General features: G+C 38.7%; 1 protein-coding gene across 6 annotated transcripts in view; it reads left to right on the top strand.

Annotated features, from left to right (window-relative positions):
• The window catches only part of fam13a (family with sequence similarity 13 member A), a 53,044-nt gene that overhangs the window by 14,195 nt on the left and 18,225 nt on the right, over positions 1–20,624 (top strand). For 5 of the 6 annotated variants that reach the window (XM_056372408.1, XM_056372412.1, XM_056372410.1 and 2 more), the window contains exons 6-12: positions 296–415; positions 1,211–1,297; positions 5,452–5,699; positions 11,893–11,934; positions 17,847–17,888; positions 18,066–18,260; positions 19,797–20,022. In XM_056372408.1, the coding sequence (XP_056228383.1) occupies positions 296–415; positions 1,211–1,297; positions 5,452–5,699; positions 11,893–11,934; positions 17,847–17,888; positions 18,066–18,260; positions 19,797–20,022 (960 nt within the window). The remainder of the gene's footprint in view (positions 1–295; positions 416–1,210; positions 1,298–5,451; positions 5,700–11,892; positions 11,935–17,846; positions 17,889–18,065; positions 18,261–19,796; positions 20,023–20,624) is intronic. The other variant, XM_056372409.1, reaches the window with a different exon arrangement.

Genomic DNA, 20,624 nt, shown 5'->3' with positions numbered 1-20,624 from the left:
TGCAACTTGTCAACCTGTTTAAATCTATTCTGGTCCCTGTTGTTAGAGCTCTCAGAAGAAAATAAAAAGTAGAACACACATACCCAGGAGTCCTTCTAAAATCACTCCTTGATTGTAAAAAGATATTTTATAGCTACTGCATATATGGCTGCAGTTACAACAATAATAACTGGAGAATAAAGCTTCCTAGCCTCAGTTAAATGTGATTTGTTGTTCCTGTTACTCTACTATATGTAAGACATGGATTACAAATACAAAAAAATAACCATCTTCTTTGTTGTCTTTCTGATCCTAGGAGGTGCATGTGACAGATACAGACACAAAGACGTCACCCAGCAACCTCAATGCAAAGACACCGACACCAGTTCCCAGGAAGAAAGTGCGTGCTCGGCTTTTCAGTAGCACGCCTGCATGTGTGCGTCTTTATTATGCGTTAATGCTCCTAGGTGTACATGTTATCGAAGCTTTTGTCTGAGTCTGCTGTAAAATGCAGTGTTGCTGTTTATGTGTGACATTCCCAGGTCAAACTTGCTTGAACCTTTCAAATTCCCTTACATAGTCCTTTTTAACACCAACCATGTGATCTGTGTGACGTGATTAACTTAACATGGGCATGTTTTGGAAAAGCTGTTTTCCAACACCAAAGCCATTCCTGTGTGCGTCTGTGTTTTTTTTTGTTGTGAGTTTTAAAGATGTTATGAGTGTCAGCTGACTTGTCCATACTGCCTGGAATGGTATCTGAGGTCACTCAGAGTGAATAGTTGATGGCCTTTTTAACCATATATAACAGACATTACTGATAACCTATCACTTATGTTTAAGAAAAAAAGCACTGTTGAAACAAGCATTTTCTTGCACTTGCTGACATTTTGAAAGAGGCTAGTGTGACTTAGAATTGACAGCAAGTATTAAAATTTTTATTTTCATACTTAATTGGTGGTACAATTTAGAAATGATAAAGCATTCCCTATTATTTTCCTACTGTAGCACAGTGTAGAACAGCTACTTATCTACTTTTATAACAACATGCAGTAAATTGATCTGTATTATCTAGTAGCCTGACTGTATTTTATTCACTCACTTTTCCTGATTGTGTAAAATGCTCATGGCTGTCTCAATGAATGCAATCTTTATGCTACAATAATCATTTATATGTGTTTATTCTCTTTTTTTTTTCTTACTCTCATTTTCTGTCTATGCATTTTCCAAGGTTGGACAAAACAACTTGACAGAAAATGCAGCACATCTGAACAAATCCTCCACTGGCACTCCCAAGGCAAGACCACGGAAGAAGAAGGTACAGAAAATAATGCTTTGTTACTGTCACTATGATTAATTGTTCTCGTTTAAGGGGCTGGCCTAATGGTTTACTACAGGTTTTTCTCACCCTTTCCAATAAATACTTCCTGCTTCTTTATCTGCTGTATTGCCTTAGTCCTGATTAGCCAGAGGTCATCTCTCAGACAGCCTCTGATGCCTGTGGCCTCGCTGCTCGGTCACATGATGTGATTTGATAAAGGCAATCTGCTGCAGGAAACAACATACTTATTTGCAGTGAGAGACAAAGATTGGCTATGTTATGCTCCTCCAACTACGTTCTGGTATTATTACAGATGAGCCCTGCCACAAAAACAGCATTTGGCCATAGATTTGAGTGGAATTAAAGCTTGGAAATTTCCTGTTTGTCTTCATGTTTTAGAAATTGTGCTCAGGATTCATTTATTTGAAATAAGAGAGCTACATTTTATACATTTAATTTTGTTAAGTTTTATCCTCTGCACCTTTTGATCTCACATGAATTCAAAATTAGCATACGTTCATTTATATATGTGATAAAATTATGAGTAATTCCTCTGAGGTTGGCTTCAGTTTGCCGACAAAAACAGACTGAGATAATCCTTCTGTGGTTGTTTTGAATGCAGTTTTGAACAAAGATCTGACACCATAAATGCGGTCTACCTGTCAAGACCAGTGTCACTGTAGAGATAAAAAGAAATGCTGACTGACAGCAGGATAATCTCAGGGGAATAAAAACATCTGCTGATGAAGAATGTTTTCTTCCCACCCTCCCTCCCTTTTAAATGCCTGAAGTTACTATAATTTTAAGCTAAGAAGCCCCTCTGCTCTCATTATGCATGTACGTAGGTGCACAGATACACAGCGAGCCAAACACACTTTCAGTAGAGGTGGATGACAGCCTTTGAGGTTCTACTGAAAGAGACAGTGAAACTGTTTCCATAAACCAGAGTAAGAGTAAAACTATAGCAAAAAGGAATTAGCACATTGATCAACAATTAGTTCCCGTAAGTACAACGCATTAATTAATTTAGTACATGCACACGTAATTACAGTTAGCATTACTTAGAGTGTTGCATTAGCAGCATGTTAGCTGCTCTAGATAGCTAGTGTATTGGTTAGCTTGGTTAGCAATCAAAAAATCATAGAAAAACTGACTGTGTCCAAAATCACCCCCTTTTCACTCATTCACTGGGCTCCATTATCAATGGTAAATTGTTTACTCAATGGTGAGCAATAAATAGAGATTTCAGACACTCACTCGTTTATCCTCCTCATGAACCCTAGAATTTAAAGTAAATCTAAATGTAGTTCTGGACTCAGACTAACATCTACTAAATTACAAGTCAGAAATCACAAAACAGCTGTGGTAAAGGAGAACCTACAGTTAATGCTCCAAAAAGGGCATTTGCAAATGGCTGATGTAACAATGTCAATTAAGCAGCAACTGCCATAGAGCTGTGCCAGTGGGGGTCGCTATAGCAACACAGTGTTCAACTGAAATATCTGGTGGCAGACCTATAGCCATAAGGGGTAAACTAATATGACAGTATCAACACCAAACACATTAACTTGAATATCGCTGCTGATTCCACAGACTCCTAGAAACTCCTCACTTCCTGTGAATATACTGTACTAAAATACTGTAAATAGCTTTACCCTCTTAATGATTAATCAAAGTGATTCATCACTATAAATATTAACTTTTATAGCTACATTTCCCAAACACTCCCGTAGGACCTCTTCTATTAAAACTCTCAAGGCCAGACCCAACCCAAATTTGGCCTCAATGATCGCTACTGCTAAAGACAAATACAGTTCAAAGTGTCATTTTTGTATTGGTCACCATTCACACATCACTACTGGAGCTACACCACATGGTTGGGTGCTGTGGCACTGTGAGGTGTGTTATTTGTTAAGTCTATCATTTATGCAGTATTTATGTGCCTAAGGTCATTGTTGGCTAGTGGTGAGAAAAAAACACACAAACAAAACAAACACACCCACACACACTTCAGCTAGGGAGCCCTAAACTTGTCTGTTGTATCTGGTTGATTTATGATGCACCTGCCATTAAAACGGATGAATGTGTGATCAAAGGGGAATTTGGTGAGATGTTTCAATACTTGAGCTTTGGACTCCAAAAGGCACACAGTCATTATTACTAAATGCTTGTTGTTGAATTAATATGATTAATGACACAGTTCTGTTGCTATGGTCAGACCACAGTACTTTTTCAAAATATGCAAATGTCAGCTTTCATAGTGAGTGTTCTTAGTGAAGTGTTTGTGCTAGTGGTGAAAAGAAGGACAGGTGTAGATCACATTGCATTCTCACCTCTGAAAAACTAGACATCTGTCACCAGTCAGTGAATAGAGATCAGTTAACAGAGGTATAAGTTGTTATCAGGCCAGCAACAACTGCCTTTCCATTGTAGCAGATTACAGCAGAGAGAAAGCAAAATAAAACATTAAGTTCTGAATATTTTATTTGGTTTTATTTACAGTCTTTTGAGATTCTTGTCACAAACTTCAAATTATAAGTTAATCCATGATTTAGAAACCAGGTCATATCCTCCTTCTGGTCTGTGAGGGTCCTTTGCCATCTGGCCTATTTAGCTCCTACTTGTTGTTGCTCTGTGCTTGTTTTTATGCATAGGCAGAAAGGCAGCATGGCGTTGTTGAAAGTGACCTGGAGTTCTATCGATCTACTGACTAACCTCCTGTAACTACCATCATACATTGCAAAGAAAATGTATGACCTGTATGTATGTATGTATGTATGTATGTGTGCCACATGAAAGGAATGAAACAAGGAGCGTCCCTTTTTTTTTTGGACTTTGCCATTTCAATTCTCTACACATAGTTTCCAGTAAAGTAATTAGTAAGTGAACAATTTCAGTTTACATTTTTCAAAGAAAAACAACACAATACAAGTTTCTGTTTATTGATCTTATAAAGCAAAATAAGACATAAACAAAACAGTTAATGAGACAAACCTAACAACACAGACCTACCAAGATGACAACACCATCTCACCAGCACTGTTGAAATCCTTTGTCAAAGCACCCGTTTCTATGGATTTGAAAATGGGGACTTGTCCATGCTTTCTCTATGATGGCTGCATGGCAAAACAGGCTCCAACCCCATGAAAAACAAGCTAATGTCCACATTCTTCCCCCTTTTCAACCTTTTTTTTTTTACCCCTCTGTGGTTTTCTGTGAATGACAAATTTAGCTAAATCAATTACAAAACCCCGAGGGGCAAAATCCATACCAGGTCTAGTTAAAGAAGCTTGTGGAGCTAATTATGTTCCCAAAGATTCACCCATTAAGTGTACCAATGACTAAATGTCCAAATGGAGGCAGCATCCATAGATTTTAGAACAACCCATTAAGTTAAACCCCAAATGGAGATGTTCCACTGATTGCATTGGTGTAAAGAAAAAAAGTAGGCCTTTTAACTAAACCGACAGACATTTATCTAGAGCTAGGCCTCTTTCAGCATTGGGTGTTTTTGACAATTATCAATACTTCAGCTGCTGGCGTCAGACCATACTCTGTTTACCACAGCCAGCTGGCTATTTGGCCTCAGTGTACATGGGCAACCGTAGGAGTGCTTTCCATATATACTAAGAGAAAGCTTCTTGACACATTCTTTAACACTTCTTTCAGGTCTCCTTGGTTGAAAATGCAGAAGGGTACTTTTCACAATGTGGCTGTAATTAGGTTAAGGTTCTTCTCCTACACTACAGTCGGTGGTTCACGCTGTTTATACCCACTCAGGGTCAGCACGGTAAGGCTAACATCAATCTAACCTTACATTTTTATAGGCTAACCTGTTTTTTCCCCTTTTTTGTGGTTCTTTTATTGCTCTCTGCTTCACCTCAAAAGATCCTCAAATGAATGTTTTATTGTAACCCAAGCGAAGGATGAAAGCTCTACTGTGTGTTTATTTGTGTTTGTGGTTGTACGAGCTTGATTGAGTGGAAATATTAGCCATGTGTCATTTCCCTGTGATATCTCATACTTCCTCTCACGCGACTCACCTGTTGTTGGCGTCTCTCTCTCTCTCTCTCTCTCTCTCTCTCTCTCTCTCTCTCTCTCTCTCTCTCTCTCGATCTCTCTCTCTCTCTCTCTCGCTCTCTTTAAAACAGGTGAGGAAAGGGAAGAGTGACGGCATGCCTGAGGACGCCCCTCAGCCCAACCGCTCCTCTCGGTTACCCCATGCACGGCCTCTCTCCATACCAATAGTTTTGCCCCTGACCACTGAGCTGAGGAGTCCCAGTCCAGAGGTGATGGAAACGACTCCCATACCTCTGGCTCGCCAAGACACCCCAGACACTGCCTCGCACCAGGGCCATCTCGATGTCAGCCCCCCTGGCAGCATGGAGGCCCTCAGCAGGTCAGTGTGTGATGAAAGGAATGAATGAAATGAATACTGATTATTATTTACCAACCATAATTTTTAAATAAGTAATTGAAACCTACCACCCGTGCAAAAATAAAGTTCACAGTCAAAAATGAAATTTACTTACACTGTAATGTAGCCAGCTACCCCCCACAGTTTTATGAGTTTATTACGATTACACTTTTATCTGTAAGCATGATCCTTTATGGCTGCTAATAAAACCTAAGGTCATATAATACAAAACAAAACTTCATTGCCACATACCTAACATTAAATGTTATCCAATTTCTACTTTCATTTTGTGATGTCGTCTTGCTCTCAGTCTTTCCAGTTCCAATTTGGAGTTCAAGGGGGGATTCTAGCAGTGGTAAATAGGTTATGACCACTGTTTGCATAGGTGATGTGCTAGCAGCCGAGGGTAAGGGTGAAGAATCTTGAGTGTCTGACAGCAATCAGGGATCTAAAGCCAAGGCCCTGTGGCAATGTGCCTTTGGCATGCAAACAAGCCTATTATAAGAAGCTGAAACTGGAACCACTTGGTGTCAAGTGTCCCCAGTTCTGGAATAGCCAGCCTACAGTTGTGTCTGTTGTTGGGGCTCTTGCTGTTTTAACTTGCACCAAATCCAGTTTATCTTCAATCACAAATAACAAGATTAATATATAGGTCTTCCTGATGATAGACTATATGTAGAAGACAGTGGAAAAACTACAAAATATAATCAGGAGCAAAACAATAAATGCTGTGTGTGTGATGTTGAAACACCAAGATGAGAAATGATGACGCTGTTTTGGCTTCTACTACAGTTGTAGACCACACCTGTGACCTTTAGTATGACATTAATCAGTGCTTAAAACCGTGTCAGCACCAGATCCATTAACACATTAGTATGACACACCGTGGTTTGCTGTCAGGCATACTTCTATACTGTATTACAAATCTCGCTCCAGCTTATACATATTTTAAAAAAATCATATAAATGTAATGTTTGTTTTTTTTGTTTTTTTTTATCACAGTATAGTATAATATATTACTAATCAAATATCAAATATTTTTTAAGTTCTGTGTCCCCAAGGCAATAAACAGTATTGCTTGTGTGGCATAAAATTTGTTAAATCAACAAGGCCGACCATTGCCTGTTAATGGAAAAGATGTTCCTGTCTACATGAAGTGACAAATATAATACTTTAAAGGTGGCAAGAGCTGTCCTCACTATGTCATGATACCAGTAAATCTTCTGGTGGATTCCCTTCCCACACACGTAATTCTCCTTGCCAGGTCATATTGGGTGACTGATCTACAGACATTGTGACGGGATACCCCAATAATGTGCGTCACCAGTCTGAACTCACTGGTATTTACTAATAGACACATGCAGCGGGCAAAAGACTAAAAGGAGTTCACTATCTTTACTGTAAGAAAGCTTTCAATGCTCACTAGTGTCTGACAAATTAGACACTGACAGCTGATTTTCAAACATTCAAAGACGAGATTTTTATGTGGAAATAGTTGAAAATAGAGAAAGTTTTTATGAGTTTCTATAAAAATTATTTAGTAGCCGTGATTTTTACACATGAACCAATAGCATACACCAATATATGATAATTTTCTATCAATTGAAATCTGGATTTTCATATCTGTAGCTCCTCTCATGCCTACTTGTCAGCTCGCTCTCACTTTCCATAGGTATGTGTCAGTCAAATCTGTGTCAGCATAGTGCAGCACATCCAGTAGCACAGCACAATGGGTTACAACTGAATTAAACATATCCAGAGTGGGGCGTCGAGTGCAGTCCTCGCTGCAGTCGGCCCCGGTTCGAATCCCGCATTGGACAGCCCTTTACTGCATGTCATTCCCCCTCTCTCTCTGCCTCCCCATTTCCTGTCTCTCTCTACTGTGCTATCATAAAGGCATAAAAAGTCCAAAAAAATATACTTAAAAAAAAAAAAGTGACAAAGTCAAGGAACTGCTTTTGTGCAGCATTTGTTGTGTTTTCCTTTTTTTCCTACATTTTATTCACAATCTTTAATTTTATAGGGTGTGAAATATGAAGTCAAGAATTCATGAAGTATGTTTACACCTTGTTGGTGGTAAAGAATCTATTTTTATTTGTATATTGACATGTGTGTTAGATTTGACACCAGCACCCTTCATTACAGGGAGCACTCACTATCCTGAGTCACCCTGTTCGCTCTTTGAAAATCATCATCCTCTCGATTTCCTATTTGTGGCTTCACTTTTAGATGTGTAGATGTACCCTCTGTACTGTATTAGAGAACAAGTCTTTCATCTTTAACATAACACTCTGGCTCCTCCTTATCAAATACATTAATGCAGTAATTTTGTATGGCACATTGCTCTCACCTGTAGTTGAAATATGACACCAGCCTCATTCACCACATAGCCAACATAGCAGAATCATGTGAACATATTTTGTTCTTAGCATTGCGTAGTTGCACATAAGGGATGCATGCTGGCTTTTGTGTTAAGTTGCCATGGTTCACTGAATCTTGTGATGTAACTATTGGGTTTCTTAGAAGAGCACTGGAAATAGGTGGGAGTGAGGAACGTTGCAGTGTGGTGTGAGTGCAGGTTCCCTGTGGGTTTAACAGTATTGTTGGCCGCCTGTCAGGAAGTCTCATCCATCAGCCTGAAAGCCTGACAGCTCATATTTACAGCAGGAACCTGGCTGGAACAGACTGGTTTTGAAGCACTTTTTTTCCAAATCACACACAGGTCTGTGGCCCTTAAATGTACTAAGATTTAATGTCAATAAAGATTCTCAGTCATTCAAGTCATAGGATATGAATAAGTAGGACATCAAAACCAACTGGATTTGTTAGAAGATATTGGTAATTCATCCAAGAGGCTTCTTCATTGTCAAGTCAGGACAGCTGAAGCCTCAAGGAACCAAAAACCCAAGCCAGATGCAATTGATTTTGAACATATAGATACTACGTTTGATGTTCAAGTTCAGTGACAGATGCCTGGCTTGATACTGAGGTGAAAGGATGACTGCAGGTGCTCCCAAGTCAATAGTCAAAATCATTTATGTATATCAGTCTGTACTGAAAAGACTGTCGATTAATTGATTGGACGATTATCAGAAATGTAATCGTCAGTGATATTGATCGTCGACTAACTCTTCAAGCATGCCAAACGTTCATATCTATCAGCGTCTGTGTGTGAGGATTTGCTGCTTTTTCCGGAGCACGTGTGGATGTGAAATAGATTAATTCACGTAATCATTATCCAGCCCTATAGTTTCAACAAGTATGTTGAGTTATTTCAGCCACCGCTAATATCTTGGTGAAAGAGTCTACCCTTTCTCATGCAGTAAGCTGCTTTGTCATATTTACAGATCCAAATTAGGTGTTTAGACTATTCTCACTGGTATTCCGCTAATAAAACACAAATCTGGTGTTTTGCTGTGTCATTTTGCTTTCATTGTCAATACTGTTTAGCAAAGGTAATGGTCATAATAAAGAGACTCGAGAACCAGATGGATGTAAGCACTGAAGACAAAAATTTTCCATCTTTAAATTGTTACATTTATCTGCAGGTCTTCTGTGCCTCAGTTTAAAACCTAAAGCGTGATGGCTTCTGTTTTGCTTTAACACCTTTTCCTGATGGAATGAGCATATACCTTAGTATAGCTTAGCCAGGCTTATCCAACAAACACTCTGGATCTTGACCACCACACAGTTTGTGCTTGGAGGTATTCTGAGAATGTCCATCACCGGTCTAAAAGCTGATGGTCTGGGGGTCCTGAACGGACTGGAGACTGAAGAGACTCATACGTGGGACTCTTTGCCTCTTATTAACAAAATGCAAAAATAACCTCTCCATGGGGTTGAGGCATTTGGGATCTGCCATTGTTCTCCACATCAATCCCTCACTGCTGCTAGCTAAACAGCAAGTGTTTTTGTTACGTGTTGTCGAGGGATTTTGGAAAAGGTACGACAGGGCAGGGCGGAAGGAAAAAGACCCTGCCAAGAATCAAGTGACCAGCATCCGCTAAGCCAGACTACCTTTGTCTACTCATTTTTTATAAATGTTGAAAAAGTGGAGTGTGTCCAGATTGACCAACTTGTCATTGGTAGTTTTCCGTTTGCCCCGGAGGGATCAGGCCCCTTCCGAGTATCCCTACAAAGCTTTTTGTTATCCCCTCAGTAAGGTAGTGGGTAAGCAGGATTTCCGCTTTTGCAATTCACGGCGGCTGTGACGGCACACATTATTTTAATACGCCTGCCAGACTGTGTAACACTAGTTAAGAACATGGGTGTGGGGGAAAAAAAGCATTTAAATGTTGTGCAGTGAACTACACCTGCACCTCAAAGGCTGGAGGAACACATGCATATTTCCTGTACATTGTGTCATTAGAGAAGACTTTTGAAGTACAACAAACTTTGACCCATTTTGATTCCTGCCTGACGTGAAACCTAAATCCTTTGTTTTGAATTTGTTGAGGTGCAGCCTGGATGGTGAAAGTGGTTTCCCCTCCTCTCGGTACGCCTGCCCCTTACAGTAAACCACATGAAGGCATGTCACGTACCAAAACACACCAGAGTACCAAACAATTTGCTCAATAACAACTCTTTCTTCTGTGCTTTAGAACATCTCAGACTCAACATGTTTACAGCTTACAATCATGACTGATTGTGGGTTTGGATTATTTCAATTTGATGTCATCTATTTTTAACAAAACCAGCAAGCCAGAATATTTAGAGCATTCACTGGACGTCAGTAATATAGTGTGTTTTCTCCTTGTGGCATCAGTGGAGCTGTAAATAGTACAAAGGATCAGAAAGGACTAAAACAACACCAACTCCTGCTGAAGATATTCATGATTCAATCAGTCATTATTTAGAGGATTTTCTGTAAACCATTCAGAAATTAATAAGTAGGGCTGCAATCAATATAACTTTTTGTTATCAATTAAGCTGCCAATTATTTTCTCAATTATTCAGTTAATTGTTTGTTCTATAGACTGTTCTATAGAATGGTGATGTTTTCAAATTGACCACAAGTTTTAAATTTGTAATGACAATAAACAAAGATGCTCACAATTAAGAAAGTGGAACTAGGATTTTTTTTTTTTTTTTTCATTTTTGGGTAAAAAAAAATTACTTAAATGATCCATCAAGTATCAAACTAGTTACAAAATAGTTAATAGTTAATTGACAGATTATTCTTCTGTCAACTAAATATGACATACTTGTATTGAACCAATTATGTCATTCACTGAATGATAGATAGTCAGATGAGCAGTTGAGAAATGTAAAAAACAATGTCTGTGTGCATCTGCTGTACCTGGTTTGACAACATTTTCTTTAACCTGAACTTTTGTCCAAATCCTTTCTGTTGTGAATTTGTAAATTAAGAACATTGGTGGAGTTCATGTTGTCCCGAGAAGGTTTCCCTTCTCACAGGTAAACATCCATATAAAATCCCACGTGGAGTAAAAAGTAATTAAAGGTTTAGCTATAGTGAAAATATTCCTCCTTGTGTCTTTCACGTTCATTTAAAATTAAAGAATCTAATAGCTAATAAAGTTTAGCTATCACAGTCAGCCGTTGTAGTAACACTGTATGGAATTTCATTGTCTAAGAATATCTCATGTTAAATTAAATAAACATGTATAAAGTTAGCCTTGTTGAGGTCATTCAGCACTTACTTATTTGTTAAATAGTGTATAACATTTTAGGTTTTGGTTGCAGTGTTTTTCTTCCTGCTTTGATTTTAGAGGAGATAATACAGTATTCAGCTCTGCTCAGGCAAACAAGACTTGGTGATTATGAAATTTTCAGCCTGCAAGTGCCAGGATATGAAAATGTTAAGCAACCTCAACATTCAGGGCCAAACACTGAGTTCCTCTTATTGTTGCATAATTTTATCATGTGTCACTGGCATACATCCAGTGGCAGTAACCAGCCTATATTCTAGAGCAGCAGCCATTTCTCTGTTGGATCATAATAATTACCCGAGACAAGTTGCACAAAGGCACTGATCTGTAGCACTGCATGGCTATTATTCTGCAGACAAAAGCCAGCCTTATGCTCCTATTTTCATCCCAAGTAACATGTAGTGATGGGTGGGTGGGGTTTGGGGGGAGTGTTAATGTTTTTATGCCATAGGCAATACACACATTGTGGAAGCTAATTAATTATGTCTGTTTTCATATTTCAGTTCCCAAGAAGAAGAGCGGCCAATATCTCCTTTCTACATGAGGTAGGCTTCATGTCTCTGTTATAACACTGGCAGAACTGGATAAGAGTATGTTGTTTTGGACTAGAGGTGTGGGGGAAGTGGCTGTGTGCTGCCTCACTGCATTATCATCGGAAACAATGGAACCACCAGTTAGAGGGAAAGCAGGGCAGCGTGCACATGCAACAGTTTGTTCTCCGCAGTTTGATTATTCTGGCGGAGGCAGCCAGAGGGCACGTTTCAGACACACCACCTAAACAAAATGGCAGGGTCTGGGTGAAGACACTGTTTCAAAATGATGTAATGTTTAAGATTATTGAGCAGTGTGGGAGCAATGATATCTGGAGATTAGACAATTAATGAATAAATTGATCGACTAAATAATTTTCTACTGTATTTGCAACAATTTTGTTAATTGATTATGCAATTCAATAGTTTTTCAAGCGAAAATAATAAAAATCAAAGGAGTTGTTTGTTTAGTTCCAGCCTCTCAATTAATTTTCTGGGTTTTTCTTGTATCGTCATAAACTAAATATATTTGGTTTTGCAATGTTGGTCAAACAAAACAAGATATTTCAACATGTAATGTGCCATTTTTGAGCATTTTTTTTTTTTACTTTTTAACGCTTAAGAATCAAGTGATTAATCAAAAAAATAACTGGTAGATTAATCGATAATGAATCGACAAAACTACACCAGTGACCCAAATCAGACTCACAATACGCCTCTAAAGTGAAGGGGCTTATTTAACATAAATATGCAAAATGACCAGGACGCTAAATTAAGACAACAAAAGACACAAAAATCAGAACACAACAAAAACCCCAGGCTGAGAGGCAGCGACACCAGCACTCCCATGCTAGAAACCTCTGCCCTTCTGATGCTGGCACCAGGGCTTTAACCCCTTCTTCCCAGGCCAGGTGGATCTGATGGAGTATTCAGGAACAGCCTGGGTGGAGCTACAGGGGAGACAGGACAGGGAAAGGACAAAAGCATGAGAACACATGCTGCCGTAATGTGCTAATCCAAGTGCTGAAACAATGAGTCAATTAATCAATTTGTCAGTAGACGAACAATCATTGTTCAGTCTTTTCAAATGTTTTTCCTTAGTTTTATAAAGTTAATAGCTGTGGGTTTTAAACAATTGTTCGTTTAAAATAAGGCTATTAAAATACTGTTAAACATTTGACATTTTATATACACCGCAATTAATCAAATTATAAAGTATTGAAAAATAACTGATATTGAAACCAATCTTTAGTTGCAGCCCTAGTCTGCTTCTCTCTCTGACATCACTTAATGACTAAGACCAATACCTATCAATGCTTCCTCTCTCCCTTAACCTCTCTCTCATTCACTTCTCTTGCTCACGTTCATCGTTGACTAACTCCGTGGCCTACTTGCCCTTTGTCACATACACACACACACACACACACACACACACACACACACACACACACACAAACTCACCATGCAGACTTTCTCTCTCTCTCTGCTGAGGTCTACTTGCATTCCTTCACATACAGAGAATCTCAGGCTGCCACAAGGGAGCTTAACCTCAGTCCAGTCAAAATGGATTGTAGATCAACATAATTTTCTTGGGTGTGTGTTGACCAAAGACTCTAAAGGTCCTGGCTAATTTCTGACTGTGGTGTAATACTGGATTACCTGAATGAACGCCACTAGGTACACAGTGCGGGGGATTTAACTGGTATAAGCATCTGCTGTGTAAGCTTTGCAGTTGTTTCCTCTGCACTTTTTGTGCCTTAAAGACCACTTGACTTTAAATACACAGACACTAACTACAGAAACATATTATTTTGTTCTTTCATTTCCAAGGCAGTTTTCTTAGTTAGTAGGTCCTGAATAAAGCAACTATATTAAGCAAACTTTAAGCTCCTGTAACACAAAGACTTGCACTGCTGGCTTTTTTAAAATCACATTCAGCAGGACAAAAATATCACAATAACACAATTAAAATGTCATTCTCATTATAGACCTGAACAGAACAGTTCAGCAAATCTTACAGGCATCATCAAAATGGAAACAAACAAAAAAACAGCAGGCACTGCTGACTTGTTAGCGGACAAGGTAAATTGAAAAATTGTATTTTCAAACAAACCAGATTCATTATATTTCTTAAAGGAGTTGTTCAGTATTTTAGGAAATTGTTCTCTTGCCAATAGTTGGATGAGCACTCTTATATATGTCCGTTAAATATGAAGCTACAGCTACAGCATAAAGGTTGATGGACTACCAGTACCTCTAAAGCTCACCAACTAAAATGATATATTTTAAACTATATTTTGTGGTTTTACGGGGAATTGGGTACTGGACTTTTTCTTGAACAGCTGCTGTGACTTCCTGGAGTTTCCGATGGTTGTCTTGCAAAGCCAAAAGCTAAACTGAGTTGGATTGAAATTTGGATTTCATTACCTTTGAACACAACCAGCTCAGCTGTATCTGCCATTTTCCGGTCTTAGTGCTAAGCTAAGCTAAGCTAAGCTAACCTGCTGCTGACTATAGCTTCATATTTTTTGGACGTACTGAGAGGGTATCAGTGTTCTCCTCTCACTCTTGATAAGAAAGTTAATTTCCCAAAATGTCAAACTATGTCTTTAACAATAGTAAGACTGTTGGTCCTCTCTAAGATCAAACACTCATGTTATGGTTGAACAATGAGAATAACATTACAAACTGGATGTTCTCTTCTTGCTGCAAAACAAATGTATCTACAGGTACAAATAAAGTAACATGAACCTGAACCTGATAGAAAGGCGTGAGGTGACTCAGGAGGCTTTCAGTTTCTAAGACTTTATAGCTCACATAAAGTTTTTACAACTGGGGAGTGAAATTACACATTGTGTTACAAAGTCACCAGCTGATCTGTTCCTGATCAAACACTGGACTGGAGCTGGTGGTATAATTTTATATATTTAGAATGTGTGTGTTTAGGAAAGGATTGCAGGCTTGGCTCACTCATATTCAGGTGGTGATGTTCCCGTTACGTTTCTGATGCAGTGACTCATCCCTCTTTCCCATTGGTCTCCTTTGTCAGTTAGTTCATGACTCAGACACTGCTACACACCAGGCAACAATGTCCCTGAGTGGTTTCACACTGTTACATCTTTTGTTATAATTAAGTCAGTGGCACAAAGTTCCCTCAGTGATGTCGCATCCTTTGGTGATTTACCAAACTGCCACACTTCTTCTATACTGTGCCAACGCGAGCACTATTTGGGACGATGATAGCTGCCAGAAGATATTTCATTACCAATATTTTACACTTGACACTTACAGGCAGCAATGCTCAGCTGTTTATTTCATCAACAGCCTTAATGTGGCAAAAGCACACATGTAAGAAAACTGATTTAACATCATGGACCAAATAAAGATTGGCTGTGTATTTCAGGATGTCATGAACATGAACTTCAACATAGTAAACTATATATTGTTTTTGTAAAAAAGACTTTCTGATAACTTTTAAATCTAGTTTTTAATATAGAAAAATGGTTGACATGCACAAAAATGATCCAAAGGATCCATTTGATTTTGATTCATCAGTATCAAATGTGTAAACCCATAATGTGGACATATATAGATAATTTGACTTTGGCTGTAATAAGCTCACAATATAAATCTGGTTCTCTTATACAAGGTTACAAGATAATTTAAAGGTATAAGAAAGACAGAAACACATTTTACATAAAATTCTGTTCATGTTTAAGAATTCTCTCCAATTTCTGTGCCTTTCTCATCAAATATAATACATTCACAACTTTCAACCAAAAAATCTAAAAGTCTTTTCATCAGTGTTGAGAAGGACAGTCCTAAATATCACTCTTCAGTTGCTCAAACAGTCCACACCCATAGTTTGGGATGAGGAATCACAGGCACAGTGGATCATATTTTGCTTTAAGGGGTTACCAGCCAAAAAGGTTGAGAATTACTGTCTGAAATCGTCATAGTATCGGGGTTAAACTGCAACATAGAGCACCATAAGCTTCATTTTTTTGGCAGGGTGCTATCAATGAACATTTCTCAAAGATTTCTTCCTCTGGCACTTATTGTAGTTATACTGTATAATTGACCCTCTTATCACCTTTATATCAAGTGCAGCCTGCAGCATGGGGAACAGTCCTAGCACCAAAGTCATATCTGGAAAGTTCTGTCATATTTCCATGTGTAATGTGTTCACTGCGCTTGATGAATGAATGCCTGTGACATTTACAGGCATTAAGGTCTGAGGTTAAGTCAACATTGGTAAGCCATTAAACCATTTTCTGTTGCTTTAACCTCCTGCATTCAGTGCCAGGTCTAATTTTAGGTAGCTGGCTAATATTTTTCCTGCTGTGCCCAGAGATAATCGATCAGATTAGTCTGCTGCCTCTGGAGCACCTGTGAGCCCAAGCTGACATCACTTTCACTTCTCTTTACTTTACAACTCTTACAGTCATGAGCACAGAAAAATAACCAAAACACTGGATATTCACAGCTCAATGTTTATGATTTGAGTTGTTTACACTTATCAAAATGATCATATGGTTATTACACAATAGGGCACTCCCTTTTCATCTGATTCACTATCTTTGTTTTCAGCTTTGATAATGTCGATACACGTCCCTGCCATTTTACACAGGTTTACCACATTCACCTTCACAGTGTACAATCACTCCATTACTATCTCTCCCTGTATCAGTACTCCATATGGGGCCTCTGCCAACTTCTGCTGTTACTGTCAACACCACTGTTTAGGAAGATTCTTTGAGGTCATCCCTATACACGTTGATGAAGCTATAGTCCAGGAAAAGCACACATGACGGGCACCAGGTGGTTAAGGCAAAAGGGACTTTCTGAGGTGCATATAATTGTTGTACCCTTTGTGTCAAAATGTTATGTCTTTTCACAGAAATACTAAAATTTCAGCACCCCGTCTTTTAGATAGATACTTTATCTATCCCCTAGGGGAAATTCATCTTTTAGCCAAGATTAAAAAATTATCGGTTGTTGGCATATAGCTGTAACTAACTAAATTGTTTAATAATTAACATATTCAATAATAGCATTAATAATAAATTAGAAAATAATACAAAATGACCATCACAATTTTCCAGACAGTGTCAGTGACAGCGCCACAGCTTAAAGATGTTTAATTTACACTGATACAATGTAAATGCAGTGAATCCTAAAATTTTAAGCAACATCACAATTGTTTTGCTCAAAAATAAAATTGCTGAACTGATTAATCAGTTATCAAAACTGTTAAATTCTCTGTCAGTTGGCTAATCAAGTAATTGATTTATCATTGAAACACTAAATTTATTTATTGTGTTTTCTGTAAAATGAAATCCTTCTCACAATTTCTAAGAGTTCAAGAGTGTTTAATGAAACAAACATTATAAATTGAGAGAAGCTAAATTGGTACCTGGACTTTTTATTAATTAAAGAAGTGAACTGTATGTGACAGCAGGAGGAAGGCCTTCAGTTAAAATCCAAGCACTCTTGATCTGACAATAATAAACCAAACAGTTTAGTTAACATTTTACTTCTTGTCATCTAATTCTGTGTGTAATAAAAATTCAATAATCTACAACTATATCTAGATATAGATATAGCTTTAGACACAGCTGTGCACACATAATATAATCACCAACCTAAAGCTCATTACTCAATACAGGCCTGTGTGTATTTTGATATCAGGAGAGAATAAGAAAGAGGAGTATTGAATATAGAAAGTATTAACCACTAACTCCACTTTACTGGTAGTTCTCAGAGGACCTACTTCTGCTCTGAACACATCACTCATGCACACTAGATGCCTTGATCACCTAGGGCCAGAACCAGAGCCCGGGGGATTTTCAGCGTTGCTCAGTGACCTGTTGTGACCACCTGTTTCTGTAGCATTAACTCACTTTCCCCTCTTGTTTTTCTTTCAGTAACCACCTCTCCCCTGTCCACTGCAGACCAGATGTGGTGAAGTAAGTGGACTTTCCTATTGTCATATAATCCTATTGTATTTTGCTTGAAATTAATCAATTTACACTTTTTATGTAGAGAAAAATTCAATTCTACCTCATATGAAAGCATTATTGGAGCTTAGAGTGGTAAATGTCTTAACCTTGTCTCTCTCTCATTTTATTTCCTACTTCCTGCAGTATTCTGGACAGGACGATACGTTCATCCGTGGAGCAGCACCTCTTTGATATGAACCCTTTAGGGGATCAAAGTTCAGAGGACTGTGAGCTGACCCCGTGTCTGCTGTCTGCAAAGGTGACACCAACTGCGCGACAGAGACGTCGACACCACAGAGAGCAGCAGGAGGACGGTCTGAGGCACCGAGAAAGAAACAGGTATGATAGGTCTGGCGTCGTCATGAAGTTGGCAGTTGATGGTACCAGGATAAGATCAGTGGCACTGTGTAGCAGCACTAAAGTGCACTGCAAAAATCTTTTTGAAAAATATCTATTTTTTTTATTTTTTTTGTCTGTGATTGTGGATCATTTTCCGACAATTAAGGTGAAGAGATGTTCTTGTATAAGATTAATTATTTTACTTTTTCCTGTTGTAAATCAAGGCCAAGTTTAATTTCACTTCATTGTCGTCGTCATATTAGATGTTAAATGTTAAATGCTGCTGTATAAACACATGTTTGCTTCATTTTTTTCCTTTTTCACCCCTCAAGTGGGTGACCTCCTCACATGACAAATAAATAGATTAACACAGGTTACACATAACACACAAGTCTGTTTACAGGTCTTGGGGCTCGACTAAACCTCCATTGCTCGCTCCTCGTCTCTGCTTGAGGCTAGTGCGTAATGCGAGCTGCGAATAGAAAAACATACCTCTGGCTGAACTTTCAGCAGTTCAGTGGCATTGTGGATAATGTAGGCACCAGATTTTGGTTTGTAAGAAGAAAGTGTGGAAATAAAAAAGACGATATCTTCTTTTACCTCTCCATTGTGAGTCTTTCGTAGTGAGACAATGGTAGAGGAGTGCAATGCTAAATTGGTGCAGTATACAACAGAAGAAAAAAAAATAACATAAACTAGATGAATACAGAATAAGGACATTAAATAGTAATCTTGTAAGAAGATAGTTTAATATTGCTTGGTTGTTACACAGTACTCCACTCAGTAGATTAGTTCAGGGAGGTATGTGTAAGCAATTAGGATACCATCTCTTACAGAAATTATCAGGGGAACTGTATTTACTTTTTTTTAAAGTAGGGAGGACAAATCCTAAAAGAGGCAGAGGGTGGGCACTTGAAAATTCTTGAATTACCGTAACTTGAAATATTCTCATTGTTTTTTTTTTTCACATATTGTACATAAAATTTTAACAATTAAAAAATTGACAGAAACACTAGATATAATTAATGTTTTTTTATACATTTCATGCTCGTTAAGCACAATGAGATTCCTTTCATTAATAAAGACTGACTTCAGTGTAATGCTTCTGCTTCTAGTTTACATTTGTAAGGTTTCACTCTGCATGGTAAGCTCGTCCACTGAGACATAGTACAGTCATAACAACTGGAGTCATCACAGTAAGAAGCTAATCTTTGTTGATGGAGACCTGGTGGAGTCTGAGAGATCAGTCACACGTGGATTAGAGGAGTGCATTAGTCCAAAGACAGCAGAAAATGTCAATAAGAGCGTGGACAGTAAATAGACAGTAAATAGAATTAGCACAAAAACTAAACCGCACATTAGTTGCTGGAGAAGGTATAAGTAAATGAGGTATCAGGGTGACCTTGTCATGTAGTTTCCGGAAGCATTTCACCCAATGTCAAGCTGATAAAGACAGACCAAACTGTGCAGCAGAGAGAGTGAGGTGGAGGGCAGATGTCTCATTTCCTCGCCCTTTTCTTTTCCGACTGACAACAGAGCTGCATCCGTCAGGGCAGACACCAACAAGGAGAACATCCCGTTGAGCGGTGGAAGCAGTGGAAGCAGTGGAAGCAGCTCAGGCAGCGTGGGGGAGGACACAGGCAGCAGCAGTGTGGACTCACAGGGAGGCCAGAGTGGTCACACTGAAAAAACCCCCAAACCCAGGAAGTCAAAACACAGCCCTACACTGGTGCAGCTCACCGACAACCAGGACGCACACGCAGTGAGTCATCACGTCTTTTCTCTTCATCTGCTTTATTTTTGTGCTTTGTCACCATCCTGGCAGTTTCTCTTCTGTTATTGTTTTTTACTGCTCTCTTCCTCTGTTTTCTTTTGTGTGTGACTTTTCACTCACTGTCACATGTCCATCTGAGGTCCAGGTCAACAGATAACGGCTTTTCTTTCAGTTGCTTGTAGCAATATGTATAATATTTTAGAATTTTTTGAATTCTGAAATTGCTGCCAGTTTTACATACAGGAAAATAGGGGCTGACATTAGAAACAGGATCACCATATTCACAGAGCATCTCCTGCAATGCACCTGTGATGCAGATAGATTGGTAAAGCACTCCGCTCAACCCCCCATCATCTTCGTTTCTGCCTCAATGCAAATAATAGTCTGTTGCAGTTAACAAGACTAACTAAATGGAGGCAACTTGGAAAATGACAGGAAGCTGTGCAGCTGCCTAATGGCTCCCTGCTATTCTCATTGTACAGTGGGTTGTAATATGCAGCATACCACAGTAATTGTTAACCACTTTTTCCAGAAGCAGTGCAGATGTAAGGGCCAGCTATGAGCGCACAAGTAGCTGCAGCTTTTATCCA

Source organism: Seriola aureovittata, chromosome 3 (genome assembly GCF_021018895.1).
Source record: "Seriola aureovittata isolate HTS-2021-v1 ecotype China chromosome 3, ASM2101889v1, whole genome shotgun sequence".
Lineage (NCBI taxonomy): Eukaryota > Metazoa > Chordata > Actinopteri > Carangiformes > Carangidae > Seriola > Seriola aureovittata.
This window is presented reverse-complemented; position numbering and strand designations above follow the sequence as displayed.